The sequence below is a fragment of the Bufo bufo genome, chromosome 10, assembly GCF_905171765.1.
Source record: "Bufo bufo chromosome 10, aBufBuf1.1, whole genome shotgun sequence".
Lineage (NCBI taxonomy): Eukaryota > Metazoa > Chordata > Amphibia > Anura > Bufonidae > Bufo > Bufo bufo.
In genome coordinates this window covers 129,003,278-129,029,359 of record NC_053398.1, presented here as the reverse complement: position 1 = coordinate 129,029,359, position 26,082 = coordinate 129,003,278, and the positions used below count along the sequence as shown (strand labels likewise).

Sequence of the window (26,082 nt, the reverse complement as noted above, 5' to 3'; positions counted from 1 at the left end):
GAAGTATAATACATGATGTAACTCAGGATCAGTACAGGATAAGTAATGTATGTACACAGTGACTGCTCCAGCAGAATAGTGAGTTCAGCTCTGGAGTATAATACAGGATGTAACTCAGGATCAGTACAGGATAAGTAATGTATATACACAGTGACTCCACCAGCAGAATAGTGAGTGCAACTCTGGAGTATAATACAGGATGTAACTCAGGATCAGTATAAGATAAGTAAAGGACTCAGAATCAACTGCTGTGGGGGCCCAAAGAACCCCAGACCAACAATTAGGTGACACAATTAACAATTAGGTGACACAATTACAGCTGAAAACCGGGGCATTTTATTACTGCACCAGCAGAATAATGAGTGCAGCTCTGGAGGATAATACAGGAAGTAACTCAGGATCAGTAGAAGATAACTGATGCAATGTATTTACAGACTGTCCCATACAGTATATGAACTGTAAACTAGTGTTGACTGGTGGACAGACTAAAACACTCATCAGTGCTGTGTATATCGTATATCCTGGAGCAGTGATACTTAACACCTTTCTGCCTTCAGTATTCTGGGGCCTCTATGGATCATGACCTCACCCTGTATTTTTTTGGTATCCCACAGACATTTGCAGTGAGGGGGAGGACAGCGAAGAAGAGGAGTCCACTGATGGGTCAGTTCTCACAATCTCTTTGCCCTTGTCAGAGCAGCAGGTGAGTGACAGGCAAACATTTTCATTTACCCCATAAACTCGCCACTCAGGGTTTGAGACAAGTTGGATGACAATCTCTCTGGGAGCTCATAGTGAAATCACAAAGTTCGCTGGCCCCCCTAGAAACAAAAAGGTAACGCCATAAACATGCTCCTTGCCACCGCAGTCCCTTCTACAATAAATTAAGTGGGTTTTATTAGATTAGAAAAAGGGAATTGCAGCTCAACCCCATTCAAGTAAATAGCAGACCATGGACCAAGGGTCAGTAGACCCCCTTATCTAATCTCATACAACATGGTTGGATTGTGTCTACGATCACTGTGTCATCCTGTATCTTGTATAGTACATGATATTATATCGCTCGTTTTGCCCCATCCAATGTAATTTTATATATATTTATTATAAATTTATTATATAATTCTGTAGGCCAGTAATTAATACAAAATATCCTGCTGATGATTCTAATTTTATCTGTAAAATGTCATACGCCGACTTACAAATGGCACTGAGACAACGGCGGATGACAGGTCTCAGAAGATAAAATCGTTATGGACATTGTTCTATGGATGAGCTGCAAATTCTTCTATCACTATGGCAACTAGATAACTCTATTGTCCGATATATTTTTTTTCTGATGAGCGCTTTCCACGGTTGGAACATTAATATTGGTTGCATAATAATTGTGTTTGTAAAATTAAAAAATTTAATAAAAAAACACCTCACCTTTTTACTGTATTTAGCAGGTGTCATATTATCTATAGCTGACCTGTCTTCTGTGCACAGGACTCGTGTCAGATCCTGGTTTAATACTCATTTCCCTCTCACAGAGTGGTACATTACGTGCCTACCAGAGCTGCCTGCAGAGGTTCCTGGACTCCAGCAGTGACTGTAAGTAACTGTTCAGATTCCTAGATCCGTTTGCTGTATAAAAAAAAGTCGTAGTCGTCCTTGTTGTAAAGACTGTTCTTCCATAAATGCAATTTACCAGAGCCAGCTGTGTTCAGGAACTAAGTAAGCAAGGGATGCTGGGAAATTCTAACTCTGATATCGGAATAGTGAGTGCAGCTCTGGAGTATAATACAGGATGTAACTCAGGATCACTACAGGATAAGTAATGTATGTACACAGTGACTGCACCAGCAGAATAGTGAGTGCAGCTCTGGAGTATCTGGAGTATAATACAGGATGTAACTCAGGATAAGTAGCGTAATATAATAAATGTACATAATGACTCTACCAGCAGAATAGTGAGTGCAGCTCTGGAGTATAATACAGGATGTAACTGAGGATCAGTACAGGATAAGTAATGTGTGTAAACAGTGACTCCACCAGAAGAACAGTGTGTGCAGCTCTGGAGTATAATACTGGATGTAACTCAGGGTCAGTACAGGATAAGTAATGTATGTACACAGTGACTGCACCAGCAGAATAGTGAGTGCAGCTCTGGAGTATAATACAGGATGTAACTCAGGATAAGTACCGTAATATAATAAATGTGCATAATGACTCTACCAGCAGAATAGTGAGTGCAGCTCTGGAGTATAATACAGGATGTAACTCAGGATCAGTACAGGATAAGTAATGTATGTACACAGTGACTCCACCAGCAGAACAGTGAGTGCAGCTCTGGAGTATAATACAGGAGGTTACTCAAGATCAGTTCAGTATAAGTAATGTATGCACACAGTGACTCCACCAGCAGAACAGTGAGTGAAGCTCTGGAGTATAATACAGGATGTAACTCAGGATCAGTACAGGATAAGTAATGTAATGTATGTACACAGTGACTGCACCAGCAGAATAGTGAGTGCAGCTCTGTAGTATAACACAGGATATAACTCAGGATAAGTAATATAATAAATGTACATAATGACTCCACCAGCAGAACAGTGAGTGCAGCTCTAGAGTATAATACAGGATGTAATTTAGGATTAATACAGAATAAGTTATGTAATTTATGTACACAATGACTCCACCAGCAGAATAGTGAGTGCTGCTCTGGAGTATAATACAGGAGGTAACTCAGGATCACTACAGGATAAGTAATGTAATGTATGTACACAATGACTCCACCAGCAGAATAGTGAGTGCAGCTCCGGAATATTATACAGGATGTAACTCAGGATCAGTACAGAATAAGTAATATAATGTATGTACACAATGACTCCACCAGCAGAATAGCAAGTGCTGCTCTGGAGTATAATACAGGAGGTAACTCAGGATCACTACAGGATAAGTAATGTAATGTATGTACACAATGACTCCACCAGCAGAATAGTGAGTGCAGCTCCGGAGTATAATACAGGAGGTGACTCAGGATCAGTACAGGATAAGTAATGTATGTACACAGTAACTCCACCAGCAGAATAGTGAGTGCAGCTCTGGAGTATAATACAGGAGGTAACTCAGGATCAGTACAGGATAAGTAATGTAATGTATGTGCACAATGACTGCACCAGCAGAATAGTGAGTGCTGCTCTGGAGTATAATACAGGAGGTAGCTCAGGATCAGTACAGGATAGGTAATGTAATGTATGTACACAGTGACTCCACCAGCAGAATAATGAGTGCAGCTCTGGAGTATAATACACAGGGGTGCACCTAGCCTTAACTCCACCAGCAGAATAGTGAGTGCAGCTCTGGAGTGTAATACAGGATGTAACTCAGAGTCAGTACAGGATAAATAATGTAATGTATGTACACAGTGACTCTACCAGCAGAATAGTGAGTGCAGCTCTGGAGTATAATATACAGGGGTGCACCTTTCTGCTGCCTGAGGCGAAAACTGAAACGGCGTCCCCCCATGCCAATTTCTTAACCTAACCCCTTTTGCCACAATGAAAGTGCTCATTGCCCATGGCCCTTCCGCTGCCCCCCTCTTGCCCCTACCTGGTGCTGCCTGAGGCGATCGCCTCACCTGGCCTCATTGGTGGTGCACCCCTGATAACACAGGATGTAGCTCAGCATTAGTATAAGTTAAGTATTGCTGAAACTCTGACTGCAAGCCAACCCAGGTCCCAGATGATGTCTCCATATGTATATTTATTTCTTCATTTTTTGAAGTCTCTCACGCTCTCTCGCTGCTCCTTACTGTCCCCTGAACAGTGCTGTCTCTTTATCTTTCAGCCACCGAAATTCAGGAATCGGTTCCTTGGGATTCAGAGGACACAACTGTATCTGTCTGCAGCGAGCAGGAAATTGCACTTCTCAGACAGTAAGTATCAGCGTGGAGGGGAGGAGGCTATCAAAGAAACAAGGAGGAAAGACAATACTGACATATTTACCCCACAGGGGCCTGTGTGCGGAGCAGATTAGCTGCCCTTGTACAGGAGATGTATCAGCAGAAAACCACAGAACTGCACAGTCAGCGGCAAACCGAGTCAGAGAGGGAAAAGCATGTCAAGCCAATGAGTGCGGACAGACTATTCTTCTGTCATTCCACCGCCTGGCAATATGTTTAATAACACTCAACATCTCTTATGTCTAACTTGCAAGTTGGTTAAAAGGGGTTAAAACACATTCATTTAACCGCTGCTGCGGTTCCCTGTTGCTCTCCGCTTCCTGCTCCTGACTATGCAGTGTCCCACTGCTTAAAAGGTTAAAGGGAAAAAAATGTTTCTTCTTTGTGTTATGTTCATTTCCCTTTGACAAGGTGCAGACGAGGTTATCAGGTCATTTAGTAACAGTTTTAGGTGTGGCTCTTCTACCCTCCCCATAGTCAGGAGTAGGTCAAAGCAGAGTAAAGCAGGGGCAAGCAGAAGCAGCACAGAAGAAGAGCTCTGGGCAGTGAAACAGGGAGACAGAACATTAACCAGCCTCTAAGGAGGAAAAGTGTGACATTGTGGAGCATTCCAGTGTTGAGAGGAGGTGCATGTAAAATAGACTGTGGAGGTAATTTGTCTGAGACTGGTCCAGGAGATGTAAGGCTTCTGGAGCCAGGGCATACTTCGGAGGCAGACTGCAGATTTGCTAAGGACTACACCCCACAGTGGAAAAGTGGTAGCCCCACATTGTGAGTACATAATTGTAGTGAGAGAAAGTGAGATAGGGGTGTAACACTGCTCTCTGCACTATGTCTGGATGCTCAAAGTTGAGAGAAAAGTACAGATGAAGGAAGATTGACTCAATCAGCTAGGTTTGTTTGCCACCTTTGCAACCTGTGGAACTGAAAGAACTGTGGCAATTTCTAAATTGTGTAACATCTGCCGGTCCATATATGGTAAAGACTGTGAGTATGGCATTGGAGCCATGTTTGCCAGTAAGATCTGCCTTGGACCCCACGATACACCATCATGCCCAAAGGCACCCTGAACCACCAACAGGCAGGACACTCCCCAAATCCAAGGTGTGCCTTGAACAAAGGGTGCGCTCTTCCTGTCACTGCACGGCTGTCACGGCCTATGGTGTACGCTGTAACACTGTTGCCACACTTGCGGTTGCCCGCGGCAACGTGCTGCCGTGAGAGCATGCGTTGGCAGTGTCTCGGCCTTCTGGGTGATTGCCGTGACATTGTTGCCGGTGGTTACGCGGTCTAGTATGTTTGTGTGTGCACTTCCCCTTTAAGTTGTAGCCTCCCTCTGTCTGGTGCTGTAAGGGTTAAAGGGCTTCTATCACCCCCAAAACACATTTTTCGGCTTGTTAAAATCCTTATTGAACGAATATTCCCTATATAGGGCTCTTACCTTTGTCTGTGGCTTCGTTTCACTAAAAATCGATCTTTTAAAATATGCAAATGACTTCACTACCAGCAAGTAGGGCGTCTACTTGCTGGTAGCCGCCGCAAAAAACCGCCCCCTCCTCCTGTTGATTGACAGGGCCAGGGAGCGCTCTCCTCCTCCGACATGCCCTGTCAGCATTTCAAATCCCGCGCCTGTCTTCATTCGGCGCAGGCGCTCTGAGAGAAGGACGCTCGCCTCCTCAGCACTCCCTCAGTGCGCCTGCGCCGATGACGTCACCGAAAGACGTCTGTTGATCTTGCCGAGATCTGTTGGTCTCTGAAGCCTTCTGAGCCTAAGAGGAGGGAGCATAGGTCATTGCTTCCTTCCTCTGAACTCTCTCTAGAACTCACTAGAGCTTGGGGTGGAGCCAGCCACCACCTAGCAACCTACAAGGGCTGAGCCAGGGTTATTAACCCTGGGTTTGCAATCCACACACGGATATACTGGCTGTAATACATGGCATATCAATCCATGATATAACAACAAACTAAAGGGCAGTTTTTGGTCCGGTTGCTGTCCGTTCTACACTCATGCAGCACACGGACGTGAAAAGGAGCAATAAGGATCTTTAAAGTGTGGTAAGTTTCTGCTTCTCAATAAAAGACAATGGCTTTCCTTTAGAATATGGGACTTGTGCAATTTTTGAAGCGAGCTGCCAGAGAGCACAGGTGTGAGGAGATGTTACAAGGTGCCAGCATGAGGCATTCCTCTTTGTGCCTGGGAATAAGCAGCTGGCGCCCCAGTGTGCGGTATATTTCCGGGAGCAGCAAATAATGATGCCGTTCTGTAAAGGAGCCTGAAAGTTTAAGAAAAAAAAAAAAAGAAACACAATGCAAAATGTCTGCAAGACGTTCTATAAGGTCATGAAGTGAGCGGCCTGCAGAAACTGGCAGAGACCACCAACGTCTGTCTCCCTCTGACTACCTGGAGGGGGCGTCTTAGCTAAATGGGGCGTGTGCCCCAATTACAGACAAAGAAGTCCATGCCCCAATAATTTTTCCAAGCTTATTGTCATATTAAGCTACTTTCCTGACCAATCTCTCTTGACCCTCTATTCATGTTTTGCAGTAAATATTGGTGGGTTTTCAAAAACCTCCATTCACCTAGACTGTGTGACGCCTAAGCGGATCTCAGATTACAACTTCCACGCGTGTTACTTTTGGGCAGGCGAAATTGTCTTAAAGGGGTGATCACATGAATAACGTAAAAAATGAGAATTAGACATCATCTAGTACAAGACAATCCATTTCTTGCAAAGCTAGAACCAGCCTTGTACCTCACATGGATCCAAAGATCTCCCCATTCATTACTTCAATTGTTCTGCTAGATTTAGGGGGCGTGTCCATTCTCATGTCCATCTCAGTAAGCAGGACAGAATTTTTCTAAAAAGAGCAAACAGCAGGTGGCGCTATACTGATAGATTTCATTAAATAACTCAGCGGCTATAATACATTTTTAATTACATGCAATTACAAAAGTATTTAGATCCAGAGGCTGGTTTGAAAAATGTAGAATATTTTTCGTGGCCCAACCCCTTTAAAAGAGTTTTCCAGAAGGTCTATTTTGATAACCTATCCTCTATATAGGTCATCAGTGTCCGATCCATGATGATATGACTCCCAGCACCCCTGGCCAATCAGCTGTTTGAAGAGTCAGCAGCGCTCTCACAGCATACCAAGCACAGCGCCATACACTGTATAGTGGCAGTGCTTGGTATTGCAGTTGAATCGTATTCACTTGAGCCGGACTAAGCTGCAGAAAGTCAATGTGACCGATGCACTTCACTTCTTAGGCTGAGTAAGAGGCTGTGGTGTTCACATGAGCGACGTCAATCAACTGATCGAGGGGCGTGCCGGGAATAATCCTTGGATGGAGTTAGGGTTTGATATTTACCAAATATTTTGCCAAAATATTGAATATTTAAATAGGATCTGTGAAACCTCTTTCCTTAGAACTCTGCATTGTGCTCTTTCTCTGTTATTCCTCCAGGAAATGTATGAGAAAATTGACAGCTGGGCGTTACCATTCCTCTTGTCAATGGAGTACACAGTCTGGCCCTGTCCTGTCTGTTCTGCAAGGGTCATGCGGTGTAGGGACACGGCCTATTGACAAGGAGAATGGAAACAGTTGTCATTTTATTCATATAAAACTGAGGAAGTGCTCAGTGCAATGTTCTAAGAAACTTTGATCTAGAATTGTTCTCTTTAAGAACTAACATATGTCAGGAGAGGTATGAGGTCCCCTTTAAGAACTGACAGTCATGTCAGGAGAGGTGAGAGGTCCTCTTTAAGAACTGACAGTCATGTCAGGAGAGGTGAGAGGTCCTCTTTAAGAACTAGCAGACATGAAAGGAGAGGTGAGAGGTCTTTTTTAAGAACTAACAGACATGTCAGTAGAGGTGGGAGGTCTTCTTTAAGAACTAACAGATGTCAGGAGAGGTTAGAGGTCCTCTTTAAGAACTAACAGACATGTCAGTGTAGGTGAGAGGTCCTCTTTAAGAACTGCCAGCATGTCAGGAGAGGTGAGAGGTCCTCTTTAAGAACTGCCAGTATGTCAGGAGAGGTGAGAGGTCTACTTTAGGAATTGACAGATATGTCAGGAGAGGCGAGAGGTTCTCTTTAAGAACGGACAGATGTCAGGAGAGATGAGAGGTCCTCTTTAAGAACTAACAGATGTCAGGAGAGGTGAGAGGTCCTCTTTAAGAACTAACAGATGTCAGGAGAGATGAGAGGTCCTCTTTAAGAACTGACAGACATGTCAGGAGAGATGAGAGGTTCTCTTTAAGAACGGACAGATGTCAGTAGAGGTGAGAGGTCCTCTTTAAGAACTAACAGATGTCAGTAGAGGTGAGAGGTCCTCTTTAAGAACTAACAGATGTCAGGAGAGATGAGAGGTTCTCTTTAAGAACGGACAGATGTCAGTAGAGGTGAGAGGTCCTCTTTAAGAACTAACAGATGTCAGGAGAGGTTAGAGGTCCTCTTTAAGAACTAACAGACATGTCAGTGTAGGTGAGAGGTCCTCTTTAAGAACTGCCAGCATGTCAGGAGAGGTGAGAGGTCCTCTTTAAGAACTGCCAGTATGTCAGGAGAGGTGAGAGGTCTACTTTAGGAATTGACAGATATGTCAGGAGAGGCGAGAGGTTCTCTTTAAGAACGGACAGATGTCAGGAGAGATGAGAGGTCCTCTTTAAGAACTAACAGATGTCAGGAGAGGTGAGAGGTCCTCTTTAAGAACTAACAGATGTCAGGAGAGATGAGAGGTCCTCTTTAAGAACTGACAGACATGTCAGGAGAGATGAGAGGTTCTCTTTAAGAACGGACAGATGTCAGTAGAGGTGAGAGGTCCTCTTTAAGAACTAACAGATGTCAGTAGAGGTGAGAGGTCCTCTTTAAGAACTAACAGATGTCAGGAGAGATGAGAGGTTCTCTTTAAGAACGGACAGATGTCAGTAGAGGTGAGAGGTCCTCTTTAAGAACTAACAGATGTCAGGAGAGGTGAGAGGTCCTCTTTAAGAACTAACAGATGTCAGGAGAGATGAGAGGTCCTCTTTAAGAACTAACAGATGTCAGGAGAGATGAGAGGTCCTCTTTAAGAACGGACAGATGTCAGTAGAGATGAGAGGTCCTCTTTAAGAACTAACAGATGTCAGGAGAGATGAGAGGTCCTCTTTAAGAACGGACAGACATGTCAGGAGAGATGAGAGGTCCTCTTTAAGAACTAACAGATGTCAGGAGAGGTGAGAGGTCCTCTTTAAGAACTGACAGACATGTCAGGAGAGGTGAGAGGTCCTCTTTAAGAACGGACAGATGTCAGTAGAGGTGAGAGGTCCTCTTTAAGAACTAACAGATGTCAGGAGAGATGAGAGGTCCTCTTTAAGAACGGACAGATGTCAGTAGAGATGAGAGGTCCTCTTTAAGAACTAACAGATGTCAGGAGAGGTGAGAGGTCCTCTTTAAGAACGGACAGATGTCAGTAGAGATGAGAGGTTCTCTTTAAGAACGGACAGATGTCAGGAGAGGTGAGAGGTCCTCTTTAAGAACGGACAGATGTCAGGAGAGATGAGAGGTCCTCTTTAAGAACGGACAGATGTCAGGAGAGATGAGAGGTTCTCTTTAAGAACGGACAGATGTCAGGAGAGGTGAGAGGTCCTCTTTAAGAACGGACAGATGTCAGGAGAGGTGAGAGGTCCTTTTTAAGAACTAACAGATGTCAGGAGAGATGAGAGGTCCTCTTTAAGAACTAACAGATGTCAGGAGAGGTGAGAGGTCCTCTTTAATAACGGACAGATGTCAGTAGAGATGAGAGGTCCTCTTTAAGAACGGACAAATGTCAGGAGAGATGAGAGGTCCTCTTTAAGAACGGACAGATGTCAGGAGAGATGAGAGGTCCTCTTTAAGAACGGACAGATGTCAGTAGAGGTGAGAGGTCCTCTTTAAGAACGGACAGATGTCAGGAGAGATGAGAGGTCCTCTTTAAGAACGGACAGATGTCAGTAGAGGTAAGAGGTCCTCTTTAAGAACGGACAGATGTCAGTAGAGATGAGAGGTCCTCTTTAAGAACGGACAGATGTCAGTAGAGGTGAGAGGTCCTCTTTAAGAACGGACAGATGTCAGTAGAGATGAGAGGTTCTCTTTAAGAACGGACAGATGTCAGGAGAGGTGAGAGGTCCTTTTTAAGAACTAACAGATGTCAGGAGAGATGAGAGGTCCTCTTTAAGAACGGACAGATGTCAGGAGAGATGAGAGGTTCTCTTTAAGAACGGACAGATGTCAGGAGAGGTGAGAGGTCCTCTTTAAGAACGGACAGATGTCAGGAGAGGTGAGAGGTCCTTTTTAAGAACTAACAGATGTCAGGAGAGATGAGAGGTCCTCTTTAAGAACTAACAGATGTCAGGAGAGGTGAGAGGTCCTCTTTAAGAACGGACAGATGTCAGTAGAGATGAGAGGTCCTCTTTAAGAACGGACAAATGTCAGGAGAGATGAGAGGTCCTCTTTAAGAACGGACAGATGTCAGGAGAGATGAGAGGTCCTCTTTAAGAACGGACAGATGTCAGTAGAGGTGAGAGGTCCTCTTTAAGAACGGACAGATGTCAGGAGAGATGAGAGGTCCTCTTTAAGAACGGACAGATGTCAGTAGAGGTGAGAGGTCCTCTTTAAGAACGGACAGATGTCAGGAGAGGTGAGAGGTCCTCTTTAAGAACTAACAGATGTCAGGAGAGATGAGAGGTCCTCTTTAAGAACTAACAGATGTCAGGAGAGGTGAGAGGTCCTCTTTAAGAACGGACAGATGTCAGTAGAGATGAGAGGTCCTCTTTAAGAACGGACAGATGTCAGGAGAGATGAGAGGTCCTCTTTAAGAACGGACAGATGTCAGGAGAGATGAGAGGTCCTCTTTAAGAACGGACAGATGTCAGTAGAGGTGAGAGGTCCTCTTTAAGAACTTTTCCATCACTTTGATGACTGGAGATTTTATAAAAAGGATTAATTAAGAATCAGGTTTTAGGATCCAAGGAGAAAAACAGTCCTATTTCATCAGATGAAATGTGACCGCCATTTACGGCTGATCCCAGCACGGCGTCCGCGCAGACAGAGCAGCGTTCCCGCTGTCATGTGCAGCATGCCTTTATCTTACAGAACAATTAGAGAAAGTGGATGTGAAAGCGCCGGAGGTTACTATGGAGACGTGCGGCCTTTCTTCCTATGACAGAATGGTAGAATTCAGGTCCTGAGTGGAGTCTGACTGGGAAGCAACAGGTTCCATACAGCAGTGGAAACCGCAGAATAATAAAAAGCAATGCCCCGCATCAATCCTCTAAATCCAGGAGCGGGCGAGCAGAAAGAGCCGGGGTAGCACTCCTCTCATTATCGTTCTTATACAACAATACTTCTCAAAGGTGTCCGGTTTGGCTAAGCCCATCCCAAACTGCAGGTCCTCCTCCCGGAACTGATCATTTTGAAGTCACCAGTATATCCCATCAATCAGACGGAGGCGCTGCGGTGATACCCTTTATGTTCACTGGGGAGGTATACCGTGTATCCCAGTATATAGGACGATGCAGGTATATAAATCAGTGCTAAAGAAACGCGCTAGATATTGCCAGAAGCCGTCTATGTCATGTGGAAATGTTAATACAGATACAGCAAACTTTAACTTGACATTTAATGTGTTAAATACTGTGATGAGGCAAACTTTATATTGGCATTTAAAGGGGCTGCCCCCTCTAAGAGGGCTTTTAACTAGTGCTTACTAATTGTATGTTCATCAGCAGTTCAGCCATTTGTTCTTAAATGGCTTCCCTATCAAACGGGGCATAGATAGATAAGGTCACCTGAATAAAACTTTATTTTTTTCTGCTTCTAGATCTAAGGCGCTGTTCCTAAGATAGGAGCCTTTTCCAAATATGCAAATGAGCCATTTGGTGCAACAACCGGTGCACCCAAGCTCCTCTTCTACTAGCGTCCAGCCCTGCATTGAAGGACAGGGCCTAGCAGCAGAGATGTCATCTTCCCTGCCCCTGTGTTCTCGCACATGCGCAGTACTGCCCTGATTCTCGCCAGGACTAAAATTAGCAGTACTGCGCATGTAGGATGATGTCTATCTCCACCCAGAGGAGATGGACCTCAGCACCGCATTATTGGTGCATGTACCGTACGGGCGATTTTGGCCCAGGTGTCGAGAAAAGTGGTCTCCACACATGGTCGACCATTTACTGACAAAGAAAAAGCAAAGTGGAGCTTTCAGAAAACAAAATGGCACAACTTTATCATAGGTCAGTTCCCCATCGATCAGATCTTATCCTAGTAACCCCCCCCCCCCCCCCAAGAAAAACTGCGTAAAAACCTTCTTCATTATCACAGTAGATCTCTACCACTTGTTTTTCCAGTTGCAGCCATTGTAGCTGGTGGTGCCATCGATGTCTTTATCACAGTCGATCTCTATCAGACCAAGTTTGCCCACCTCTGATCTATGATCTATCAATAGAAAGAACGAGAGATTCTTCCTTGGCATTGTGGGCTAAAGGAACTTGGTATATCTGTTTATTTGTGTAAAATAGCAACGCGTTTCAGGGCCTGGACTAGCCCCTTCTTCAGACTTCACACAATCAATCACCACATTGTGTGAGGCCTGAGGAAGGGGCTAGTTCAGCCCTGAAACGCGTTGCTAAACATACCAAGATATACCAAGGTTATACGTCTGGAAGTTCCTTTAGTGTGCAATGCCCACGAAGAGTCCTCTTTTTCTCTGTTTCCATTGATACTTTTCCACCAGATCTCATCCGAGCGAGACAGCGGCTTCCAGGACCCCCATTTGGCACATCAGGTTGTTGTGCTTCTAGCACAATGCCCCAATGTGAGTGGTTTATATACCCTCTGCCCTGCCTTTTGTATACTTAGATATTAGATATTTGGAAGATTCTAACATAAGATGGTCTCTGTAGGGTTGTCCATACAATTATCAGGAGAACTAGTCCTCCCCCTGGACACAGGTCAAGCCTCACGTAGGAGAAACATCTTCTTGATGCTACTTGATATTTTGAATGGATGACCACTGCTCTGTAAATGAGGATATTATCTTGTATCAGGAGCGATCCCGTAACCTCTCGGGCTTGATTTCAGGCTTGAGAGTCTGATGGTTAAGATTCCTAAATATACACTTTCTAAATCCAGTGTAATCCAAGACGGGCGGCTGCTTCCTCTCTGACCGACGGTGCCCCAGTTGTTTCTATAGCACGGAAAATAACCATATTGTATAAATTAAACAGAGGAAATGAAAAAATAATACAACTGTCACAAAGCGGATTGTGCACCAGTGAGAGGATTAGGAATGGTTAATGAATGTGCACGGAGGGAATGGCAGTAATCTGAAGGGCAACATGGACTCTTTCCAGGCTGCAAAAGTATTAGGAGACAAATAACTGCACTTGGTCTTGAAAGTCATCGGAGGGGCTGAAATATGGAACCAGTCGTGGAACGCCGTCCAAGGTGCTGAAATACACAATATTGTAATTGCTTTACCACTTATCTAAAATATTTCCCCACTGCAGAGCTGTCCGTAGTGCTGAAGTGTTAGACAATTTAAGGCACTCTGTCCAAGGTGCTGAAATACGCACAATTGACCTGAAGCCTTCTCTCACTGAGACTCCATCCAAAGTGCTGAATCCGTCCAGTGGTGGCAAACCTATAGACTACAGTCCACCTCAATACATTAGAATGTCATCGAAAACGTAATTTATTTCAGTAATTCAATTCAAAAAGTGATGCAGCGTGGCATGAAGGCGATCAGCCTGTGGCACTGCTGAGGTGTTATGGAAGCCCAGGCTGCTTTGATGGTGGCCTTCAGCTCTTCCGCATTGTTGGGTCTGGTGTCTCTCATCTTCTTCTTGACAGTACCTCACAGATTCTCTATACGATTTAGGTCAAGCAGTTTGCTGGCCAATCAAGCACAGTGATACCATGGTTATTAAACCAGATATTGGAACTTTTTTCAGGTGCTAAGACCTGTTGGACAATGAAATCAGCATCTGCATAGAGCTTTTCAGCAGAAGAAAGCATGAAGTGCTCTAAAATTTCTTGGTAGACAGCTGTTCTGACTTTGGACTTGATATAACATAGTAGACCAAGACCAGCAGATGACATGGCTCCCAATCCATCACTGACTGTAGAAACTTCACACTGGACCTCAAGCAACTTGGATTGTGCACCTCTCCACTCTTCCTCCAGACTCTGGGACCTTGATTTTCAAATCAAATGCTAAATTTGCTTTAATTTGAAAACAGGACTTTTGACCACTCAGCAACAATCCAGTCTTTTTTTTTTCCTTAGCCCAGGTAAGACGCTTCTGACAGTGTCTCTGGGTCATGAATGGCTTGATACAAGGAATATGACAGTTGCAGCCCATGTCCTGTATATGTCTGTGTGTGGTGGCTCTTGAAGCACTGACTCCAGCTGTAGTTCACTCCTTGTGGTTTTCTCCAAATTCTTGAATGGCCTTTTCTTGACAGTCCTTTCAAGGCTGCGGTTATCCCTGTTGCTTGTGTACCCTTTTCTACTACACTTTTTCCTTCCACTCAACTGTCCATTAATATGCTAGGACACAGCACTCTGTGAACAGCCAGCTTCTTAGCAATGATCTTATGTGGCTTACCCTTCTTGTGGAGGATGTCGATGACTGTCCTCTGGACAACTGTCAGGTCAGCAGTCTTCTCCATGATTGTGTAGCCTACTGAACCAGACTGAGGGACCATTTAAAGGCTAAGGAAACCTTTGAAGGTGTTATGCGTTGATTAGCTGATTAGAGTGTGACACAATGAGTCCACAAGATTGAACTTTTTCATAAAATTCAAATTTTCTGAAATACTAACTTTTGGGTTTTCATTACCTATAAGCCATAATCATCAACAATAAAAGAAATAAACGCTTGAAATAGTTCACCCTGTGTGTAATGAATCTATATTATATATGAGTTTCACTTTTTGAATTGAATTACTGAAATAAATTAACTTTTGGATGATATTCTAATGTATTGAGATGCACCTGTATGTGGTTCACTAAGCTGAGCGGTGACGAACCTATGGACTAGTTATTAGGTCTGTGAAAACACCTATTTATTCAAGTCTCGAAGAGATGCGTTAAAAATCAAGCAAGCTTGTATAAAAAGTGTCTTCTGCTTAGACGGCGGTGGTCCGACTGCCGATAATGAGAACAGGGGATGTGGTGTTCTTTCATTTAAAGGGAATGGTGGTCACACATGCAACTCTATAGGACTGCCGGAGATCTGCTCGGAAATCTTGCGTATGCGTTACCATTGCTCCATTCAGAGGAACACAAGGACCCCATTCTTATGATCGGCAGGGACCCCAGAGGTCGGACCTTGGCTAGTCCTATGGATAGGGGGTAGGTGTTTGTCAAGGGGTTGTCTAAAATTAGAAAAAAGGGTCTCTGATTTTTCAAAAACCGTCAGTGGTTGGTAATGCACCTCAACCCTATTCTCCAGACTAAGATGAAGCTGCAGTACAAAATTCAACCTGTAGAGGCGCTGTTTTTTATGCAGGATGAAAAGTAGACCCTCTTTAATAGTAGCGTTTATGTATCAATATATAGGACCTGGGGGACTGGGTGACCGAACGTGGTTCTCTACAGCCTTCAAAATGGCTGACTGCGATGCCACCTGAACGATTGTAGGACTTGAGTATTTGGGCAGAGAGGTATTAAAGTACATACATTGTGCGTCCATCTACATCACTTGTCCACAACATGGACCTTGCTCCTGTTTTTCTCGACAGGTTACAACAATGGAGGAGGAATTCTGAATAAAATAAGCAGATTATTGGTTCCTAGAGCCTTGATTTCCGCTAATTAGAAGATGGAGGTGCCTAATGCAGCCGTCATTGATTGCTTTGTAAAAGCCTGCGTAATTAAGCAAAATGTATGTCAGCAGCTTCTTTTCATTTTCTGATCAGGCACACATGCTGGTTTTTAAAAGGGCAGATTTTTTTTGTGTTTTTCCACATCCCTCGAGCCCTTATTGTGCAGAGAATATAATGATTTTACCTTTTTGACCAACTGTAGTTGAGCAGTACTTGGGTCTATCTTTTTACTCAGCAAATTATAAAACAGCTTTTCGATATGTCTTTAATGAGTTAGATTGTGTTTTATGGTTGTTTTGGGGATTGTACGTATAGCATTCCCACAACCCTCTTAAATGGATTCTGTCATCAGATTTAACCCCTCTAACCTAAAAATATGCTCATGTCCAGACTAATAAGAAGAATCCTAAGCTGGCCTTATTAAACCTCACTGTGGCTCTATTTGCCCAAAAAACAGTTTTTTATAACCTGTCAATCACTTACTTAAGGTGCCCAAAGGAAGGTCCGTTAATACAGGGTGCCCGGCCGCACCCCTCGCCGTCCGGTGCTCAGCGCTGCCTTCCCTGTCTTCAGCGCCACCTCCGCAATCCTCCCCGTCCCTCTGCCAGATCAGCCTGCGCCCGTGCGGACTCCTGGCAGTGGCTTCGTTGAGCGAAGTGTGCATGCGCCGGCCAGATACGCACTTCGCTCAACCCTGATATGACCTACAGATTGGCGCCAACCTCTCACAGGCCGGCGCATGCGCAATTCGCTCAACGAAGCAGCTGCCAGGAGTCCGCACTGGGCGCATCAGGCTTAGCCTAGTGCGCAGGCGCGGGATCTGGCAGAGGGACGGGGAGGATTGCGGAGGCGGCGCTGAAGACAGGGAAGGCGGCGCTGAAGACAGGGAACGCGGCGCTGAAGACAGGGAAGGCAGCACTGGGCACTGGACGGCAAGGGGTGCGGTCGGGCACCCTGTATTAACGGACCTCCCCTTGGGCACCTTAAGTAAGTGATTGACAGGTTATAAAAAACTGTTTTTTGGGCAAATAGAGCCACAGTGAGGTTTAATAAGGCCAGCTTAGGGTTCTTCTTATTAGTCTGGACATGAGCATATGTTTAGGTTAGAGGGGTTAAATCTGATGACAGAATCCCTTTAAAGACAACCCATTCCCTCTCCGGACATGTCTGTTTTAGTAACTACTTGCATTTCCCATGTAATAACAATTCTGGATCATCTGTTCTTGTGACTCTATCTTGTGCCATTCCTTTATTATTCCTGCTAGAGGTTATGAATGAATTGCCAGCAGTCAGCAATGAAGGTCCAGCTGGGTGCTACCAGTTGGGGGGGGGGGTGTCCCTGCACAGTCTGACACTTGCAGCACTGATTGGATAATGTCAGACTGTGCAGGGACACCCCCCAACTGGTAATACCCATCTGGAACTTCACTGAAAACTGCTAGCAATTCATTCACAACTTCTAGGAGGAATAATAAAGGAATGGCACAAGATAGAGTCATGAGAACAGATGCCCCATAACTGTTATCACATGGGGAATGCAAGTCATTACTAAAAAAACATGTCAGGCAGGAGAGATTATAGGTGTATTAAAATTTCTCCCATCCCAGACATATTATTGGCTCATTAGGTCGGCTCAAGTACATGTTGTGGTAGATCATGGCCTCCAGCATTTCCATGGGGAAAAGCCATCAGACATTTAAAGGGATTGCCCATTTTTAACAAGCCCTTTTTTATAAAAAGTTGGTTTCCTGCTGTTGGGACCTCTAGTGATCTGAGGTAGTAGCCTGCAGCGCCACCACAGGAGAAATTAAGCATTACATCAACGTGTAAATGTACTGATATACTGGATATAGCAGCACCAGACCGACACCCAGCCTCACTAGGCATGCGCCAAATCTAGAAGCAACTGCAAATGTTGTTTGAGATAGAAGTCCCCTTTCCTCAGGGACGTCACTTAAGCTGGACCTGGGGGGGGGTTTGGGCATATCCAGCTTGACTCTGCTCCAGAGCATCTCCACCCCCGTGACTCCAGCATAATTAGGATACGGCACATACAGCAATTTTACAAGATCATCTTTCCAGTTTGGCACATAAGGACACCTTTAGAAAACCTTTTAATCCAAGATCTAATGGTGGTGATTAGGTATAACCTGAAGGCCAACTAAAATCTATCTATTGCCTCCTGCTCTTCTCCATCCCCTATTATACCAATATACTCACCTCTTTATAAAATCCATGATTCTCTAATAAGTTCCTGTAATTCTTAACCAAGTCCTATACAGCCTTTAATCCCGATGGAAGCAAAGACCTATATATCGCTGTTCAGTGCAGTGGGTAAAATGTTTTATGAATGAATCTCCATCACAATATGGCCCCTGGCTGAAGGTAATTATTTCAATGGCCTTTGATTTAAAATTCTGACTGTCAGCAGCCGCCACTAGGGAGAGCTGAAGAGAGTACTGCAACAGTTTAATTAGTGATGTACAAATGGTAAGCACTAAGCTCCTAAGCCCCTTCCCCTAGTGGTAGCTGATGGCAGCTAGAGCAGGGGATTTGGAGCTCTGTATTAGGCCTCATGCACAAGGATGTAGTTATGGTCCGCATCCGATCGACGTGTTTTGCGGATCGGATGCAGACCCATTCATCTCAATGGGTGCGCAAAAGATGCAGACAGCACACCCTGTGCTTTCTGTATCCATAAGTCCCCAAAAACTAGAAGTTTTGGAGACAAGAATGGAAAAGGTGACATGCACACTGTCGTTTTTTGCGGATCCGTGATTTGTGGACCACAAAACACTTACGGACGTGTGCATGAGCTCTGACCTCTCTAAAGGAATCAATCCATGCAGAAATGGTGGTTGTAACATTAGTGTTGACGCTACGGAATAAAATTGACCTCTGGCCAAAGCATCTTCAGGAAGGAATCTGTGATTAATACAACTCATTCATTCTAAAAATGCCTTCCTGTCTCTTACACGTCGCCCACTCTTGAGATTAATAGCAATTTATCCAAAATGATGATAATTGGATGTAGTATTTGCAAGATGGCTGCTTCCATTGTCAGCTCATGAAGAGCCATTGTAAGAGCTTCCTATTGTTTAGATTGTGCACAGAGCGGCGGCGCTCCCAGAAGTGCGTCAATGTGGCTTTACATGTGGGACATTTCTATGTGAGTCACTTCGAGCTGGTAATAAAGTGATAAGTCGTATCACCGGGGATGAGAGATTATAATAAGAGCCGTGAAGTAAGAACGTCAGCAAAGGCCGCTGCTGGAAGAGATGGCCACACAAGGAGCGGCTGCAGAAATCGGATAATTGTAGGATGCAGGATATGGGAGGCTTGCAGGCTGGAAACAGTCATTTGTGGATTTTCTTCTTATCAGCTCCCGGTGTGCGAGGACAGTAAGCAGAATCGGATGACGGATACCCCGGGTAAACTCCCCAGGGGAACGCGAAGCAGCCCGCTTATCCTGCGTTATCATTCTGATGCTGACATAACGTGGACGTATCTGCAAGAAAGGTTCAAGAAAACCTCCAGCAGAGAGACTGGAAGAGATTTATCAAAGCCAGTGCGAGGGGGCTCTCCATCTGTTACATATGGAAAGCAGACAGCTTCCTGCTCGGACCATGGGCAACCACTCTATACAGTACTTACCTCCCCGCGCCTCTCCCTCTTATGTCTTTGCCAGTTGGCCCTCATTCCTCTCTGTCTTGCTGAAGTCTCTCTCAGTAGAATCTATGGTTGGTGACTGTACATTTGCATAAGCTAGACGTTCAGTGCACACGCAAAAGTGGATCAAAATTGTATTGTTTAATCTTAGGCGAGATATTTGTACAAAATGAAAAGAAAGAGAGAACATTCGTGGTTTCAAGAATCGTTTCTCAACATGATGATGCACATGTACATTTGCAGTTATACCTGTAATGTGCACTGTGGTATACAGGTTGACCAGCCAAGTCATTCCTTAAGGACTCATTCACACGACTGTATGGTCGCCGCAAATAGCAGTCTGCAAGGCACTGGCGCCGGCCGTGTGAACTTGCTGCAGTGCGGACCCATTGACTTGAATGGTTCCAGGATTCGCCAAATACAGCAAATGATGGGACATTTCTTTTGCGGTGTGGAGGCATGGACCCAAAAGCCCACGGCATGGACCCAAAAGTCCGCAATAAGGGCACGATGGCCATACAGTAGTGTGAATGAGCCCTAAGTAGTGTGTAGGGTGTTTTAATTGTAATCCCTCCAGGGTAGTAAAGTCTGCATTGCCCTCAACGGCGGTTAACTTACTGACGGACTCTTGTCGCTTGGCCATTCTCCTTTCTGTCTTTTCTCTCTTTCTGTAGGTTTTGTACCAATTAAACAGAGATCTGTTAATCTCAGAATCCTGAGGCCCATGGAGAAGAAGCACAGGAACGTAGCTTCCTTCCTCTCCCTACTCCCTCCTCAGGCTCCCCTAGAACACTCTAGAACTAGGGGTGGGGCCAACCACCACCTAGCAACCTCCTGGAAAGGGCTGTTCCAGAGATGGTTAACTCCGTCGCTACTATACAATTCTTTGGTGGGAGTATACAAAGCGTTAGATAACATTGCATAACATTAAAGGCAAACCATTTGCAGATACCGCTCCGAGGTACTGCGAATGAGCACTCTGCACAGCCATACGGCCAGTCACAGGCCTCATCCATTCCACCAATCGGGGGGTTCCGGTAATCTATTTGAATCTAGCTGGTACTCCTCCTTCCTGTGCCAGTCATTGTTGGACGTGTTGGAAAAATGTTCTCTGCTGTTTTCCTGCGTTGACCCTTGGCTCCATTTGGTTGCACTTTCCCAACTCGCTCCACCAGTCGGCAACTACTCTGCAGAAACAAGCTGAGGACTAGCGGCAATGAAGTCCAGGGTTAAGGATGAAAACAGTAATCATGAGGAGGCTCTACTACAGTAGCACTTCTTTAAAATGATTGAAAACTAAGCTAAACTTCATAAAAAATCCTTACAAAACACGAACTTGTGCACACTTACTCATTTCAAACCTTGAAGGGTTGCATAATTTTAACTATGACTATTTCTGGTGTCAAAAATCATGCCATTATAAAGGACCCTTTGGGGTTCGAAACGTGTAAGCGGACCTTCAAGTTGTGCATGACGTCTGTGCTTTTAAGGATGAAAACCTGGGTCCCTTAGGTTCCTCTGACCAGTGTGGCCAGCTCAAAGCCTGACTGTGGAAGCCCCGTTTAAAACAGACAAAGTATTGGTGCAACGTTTCCCTTGCACTCGTTTTGATAAGTCTACCCCAAAGCCACCACCACCATTCATTTCATAAATGGTGTGTCTGCTGGTATAAGCAATATGCCCCAGCACTTCTGTGGAGATCCAGGTTGCTCACCTCCAGTAACCAGACCTGAAGTTGAGGGTCTTCATAGATTACTTGTCCTTTTGAAGACTGAATAACTATTAGAAAACCCATTGATATAGTCTATTCTGATATAACCGAGGGGTGTCCTTCAGGTAGGACCGATGTCAATTATAGAGACTAGAGAGCGGGCGCAAACATCAGCCTTTTCTCTCTGTCTGTACATCAGGAGGACCATACATGACCGTGCATCTCATTGATTTCCAATGGGCTCCATGCAGTGTTTATTTGTCCTGTAGAGGCACTTACTGCTGAATTCCTAAACACCTTGTAGCCTATTAATGAATGTCCCTGTTTCTTTTCAGCTGAAAGGGATTGTAAAACGCAGCAACTCCCTCAAACACTTGGACCGCTACAGGTTGTCAGAGACCATAAAGAGCAGAAACCCCCAAACTGAGCGCATTATTGTGTCTTTATTAAACAGTATGTCAGAGTTATAGAGATGGGGAAAAAATTGGTGTAACCTACCTTCTTGATCATGGAATACTTTTTGCTTTAATATTGTGAAATGTGTCACAAGCGAGACCAATTTTTCGCGTTTCAGCTAACGCGTTTCGCAGCCCAGTATTTCTCACGAGATTAGTGACTTGTGTAATGAGTCAGCGTAAATCTGCCACTGTTAACCATCCCGTATGTCACCCTGGATGGCTCAGCTAGACCAGAGGGTGCGCCGTCTGTTGTTTTCACACAACGTGTTTCCTCTCCTTGTCACATTTACGAGCACAGGTTTTTACTTTTCGTCTTCTACTGGACAACCCGTCTTTAACTATTTAGCCTATTTTCTTTCGTTTCTTGGGTTGACTGTGTTTACCTCTCTTTTAGGTTTTTTTTTCTTGTTTTTTTGATGTATCTTGTACTGGTTTTGTCTTACCTCTTTCACTTACCTCTTTCACTTATGTTCTGTGTATTTCTCTCGTCAGCATAAGTCTATCTGCAGATCTTTTATCTCAGACAACCTCTTTAAAGGTGTATATATTATAGCACTGCATAGGAGAAGGTGGAGTAAGGCCCCCTGGATCTGGACATCCCTTAGAGAGCACTGCACAAAATTCCTAATCCAGCTTTAAATATCGTCTCTGTAAGAATCTATGAAAGGGAAATATATTATGCACAAGACTAGGCATTTGAATATAATAGATGCATTTTCTCGGATCACCAAGCATTTGAGAAGTTGTCCATGTGTCCATTTTACGTGTCAGAAAGGATCAACGATCTCTAATACTAGTCATTAAAACTGTGGCATCAGCCAACATTTGCACTCGGTAATCCACTCTTTCTGTGCAATCACCCCCACCCTGCCCTAATGCCATTACACTTATGCTTCATGCATCCAAAGTCTATTGCATCCCATCTGTATACAATTTTAACAACTGGATATTTTTTGGCCTTAGTTGAGCTTTTGCTCAAGAGCAATTTATTCATCATAAATGATAAAAGGCAATGTAAACCATTTTCTAGTTAGAGAACCTACAGCACATATGGACTGGCTACAAGAGCAAGTGACAGTCACATCCATTAGGCTCAATTGAGAAGAAAAGACCGGCACTCACCAAGTTGCAGTGTATTGCCACATTATGATATACATGTGATGCGTTTTGGCTCTAGTCTGAGCCGAAACACATCAAGTCAGCTACAATCTGGTTGCAGGATGGTGCAGTCAGCTACAATCTAGCTGCAGGATGGTGTAATCAGGACAGTCACATGCTAGTTTCCTGGGTGTTTCCTGGGTGTGGCCGCAAGCTTGATATAAACCTGTGGCTTGCTGGCTGGGTGCAGTTGTACTACAGCCTTGCTTGGTGTTGGAGCTCTGCTCCTTGTCTGGGTGTTCCAGCCCAGTCCTTGAGGATCACCTTATAAAACATAAATTGTCCTCCCTTATGTACCCTCCATGTACCTTTTACCCTCACTTGTTGTATGTGTGGTGTGGGTTTATGTTCTGGGTGTGTTAAGCGTTTTGTTGGTTGTTACAGGTCTGGGTTTTTGTTGGTGTTGGTCCCTGCATGTATGCTATACGTCACCCGGTATGTTGATACCTCCGTGAGGGGGCTGGTTTCCCGGAGGGGTTAACCATTACTCTATATGCAGTGCTGCCTGGGGCTGCAGTGCTCCTTGCGGCATGGGGTCCAGGCAGTATCAGGAGTGCTGGATACCTGTGTGTGTGTGTGTGTGTGTTGTCTGTACGGTGTCCTTTTTGGTGTGTGGGCACCTGTACTTATGCTCGGGTTCCAGTCGTGGTGGCAGCGGCAGGTAAGTGAGTTTTCCGGTGTTCTTACCTGCCGATCCAGATGCTGCATATGGTCATTTCCCTTCCACCTCTTACTACGCAGCTGGAGACTCTGGTTCGTCTGAGTCCCTGAGGAACCGGTTGTCTCCTATTCCTGACCCCTATGCCAGGGACCGTCAGGGTCAGCAGGTTCCAGTGCATGAGCCCTCCCACCTTCAGGGTTTGCTCATGCGGTCAGGAGATCAGGGTCAGGATTAGGGCGGCTGTAGGTTGTGGCCTGCTCCCTTCATTGTTGTCTGGCCTAGTAACAGTTACCATTATACTCCCCACCGTGACAAGTTGCAGGACAGTGAAGTCAGAACAGCTATGACCTAGTTGCAGGACAGTGAAGTCAGAACAGCTATGACCTAGTTGCATGACAGTGAAGTCAGGACAGTTATGACCTAGTTGCAGGACAGTGAAGTCAGAACAGCTATGACCTAGTTGCAGGACAGTGAAGTCAGAACAGCTATGACCTAGTTGCAGGACAGTGAAGTCAGGACAGTTATGACCTAGTTGCAGGACAGTGAAGTCAGAACAGCTATGACCTAGTTGCAGGACAGTGAAGTCAGAACAGCTATGACCTAGTTGCAGGACAGTGAAGTCAGGACAGTTATGACCTAGTTGCAGGACAGTGAAGTCAGGACAGTTATGACCTAGTTGCAGGACAGTGAAGTCAGGACAGCTACGATCTAGTTGCAGGACAGTGAAGTCAGGACAGTTATGACCTAGTTGCAGGACAGTGAAGTCAGGACAGTTATGATCTAGTTGCAGGACAGTGAAGTCAGGACAGCTACAATCTAGTTGTGGAATCAGTGGAGCAGTCTTTAGTTGCAGAACAGCACAGCCAAAGTAGCCACAATTTAATTGCAGGGTGGCGCAGCTTAATACAAATATTTCCAGGATTTAGGGAAACCAAAGAAAATCTTTCTTCATTTAGAGGGCATTGGACGTGTGAATCAGCCAAGCAGCGGGGGTGACTACATTTTCTCACCCCTGGAGTAGAACATATCGCAGTAGACATATGGTGTCATTAAAATAGCATTGTGTTACTGAATAAATCAGATGAGTTATCACCACCACCGCGGTGCAGGAGTGGGACTACCTAAAATGCAGAGGTTTTCATGGACTAAAAAATACAATTGTGCCCATGAGGGAAATGAAAACTTAACAGGAGAAGACATATATTTTAGTTAGCGGATATAGAGACAACTATGCTAAAATTTATATTTTTCATCCACCTTCACCTCAGATTAAAGAGGTTGTCTTATAAAGGCAACATCTGTCCATATGCTCTATATTGGGACATAAATATTATAAAAGTCGCTCCCCCACTCAGGACCCCCATGAGCTAAAACAGAGAACAGCTTTGGTGAACCTGGCCCATCCATGCATTGAATGATCAGCCGTTCACTTGAATGGACATCATGTAATGCAGATGCAGCTTTCCTGATGACTGGGGGAGTAGAGAAGTTGGATCTGCAGAGATCATCCCCTACATAAGACCACAATGTTCTGCTGCTACATCACAACTAATGATAGTCAATATAGTTGCAACCTGCAAGTTACCACGACATGACATTCTGCAAAATCCAAACCTGCTGGATTTCATGGGGACCACAATCAACTATCATAAGTTGCCATTTTGACATTGCAATCTTAAGCCACCATGTAGCCTTAAAGGGGTTACGAAAGAATGGAGGGATGTTTTGGCAAACCCTTCCACTTGGCAAGACCTCTAAAGGGACCTGCATCCAGGTCCTGGCTCCCTGCTCCGTCTCCTCCCAGCCTGGGATGCTCTGCTGGCAACATTTGGTTTGACCGCCACAGCCAATCATTGGCTGCAGCGGTGACTGGTTCCCCTTACGTCATGACAAATTGTCATATGATGGAAGGACATCTAGTCTACGACACGGCCAGTGATAGGCTGCAGACTGGATGTTGACATTAAGGGAGCATAGCAGAGCATCACAGGCTGGAAGGAGAAGGAGCAGGGAGCCAGCACCGGGATGCAGGTATGGCGGGGGGGTTGCCCAAAAAAAAAACATTCTTTCACAACCCCTTTAAACATTAAGAAATTGTTGCCTTAGGACATCTGAGGCAACACAAATATGAGGTAGTGTATATTGGCCCCAAGTCCTGGCCCAACCATGTTCCCCATTTATATCTTATTGTAAATCTTAGGTATGGTCATGCTGAATATTGGTTTTTGTGCTCAGGGAATGTGTTCGGCTGCTGGGAGAAGACGCCTTTCTGGAAGTTTACAATTACTGGAAACAAGTCTGCAACCAGCAGGATTCGGACACTGTGGAGATAGAAGACGAGACTCTGCGCGAACCTCAAGTCATGAAGCTGCGTCCTGATCCCTGCTACAAAGTGCAGCAGCTCCTGTTCTTAGAAGAACGGATAGAAGCGGAGTCCCCGGAGCCCTCCTTTACATGGCTATAGGGCTTTATTTTTAAGTCACGTCTACGTTGCGTTCATACTGCGGTCCTGAACTAATCAGTCTTTGAAGTTGCCCATAGATGTGAAATATGGTTTCCTATATTACCACAAGAATATGTGTCTGCTGTATTACTGTCAGTGCAATACTTATATCTCCGGAGCCACAGATACAGATTGT

General features: G+C 44.8%; 1 protein-coding gene across 1 annotated transcript in view; it reads left to right on the top strand.

The window, feature by feature from the left end:
* The window catches only part of LOC120981116 (serine/threonine-protein kinase Nek11-like), a 196,525-nt gene extending 170,443 nt beyond the window's left edge, over positions 1-26,082 (top strand). Inside the window, exons 12-15 of the mRNA XM_040410614.1 lie at positions 615-703; positions 1,530-1,590; positions 3,829-3,916; positions 25,679-26,082. Coding sequence (XP_040266548.1) covers positions 615-703; positions 1,530-1,590; positions 3,829-3,916; positions 25,679-25,907 — 467 coding nt within the window. The 3' untranslated portion in view covers positions 25,908-26,082. The remainder of the gene's footprint in view (positions 1-614; positions 704-1,529; positions 1,591-3,828; positions 3,917-25,678) is intronic.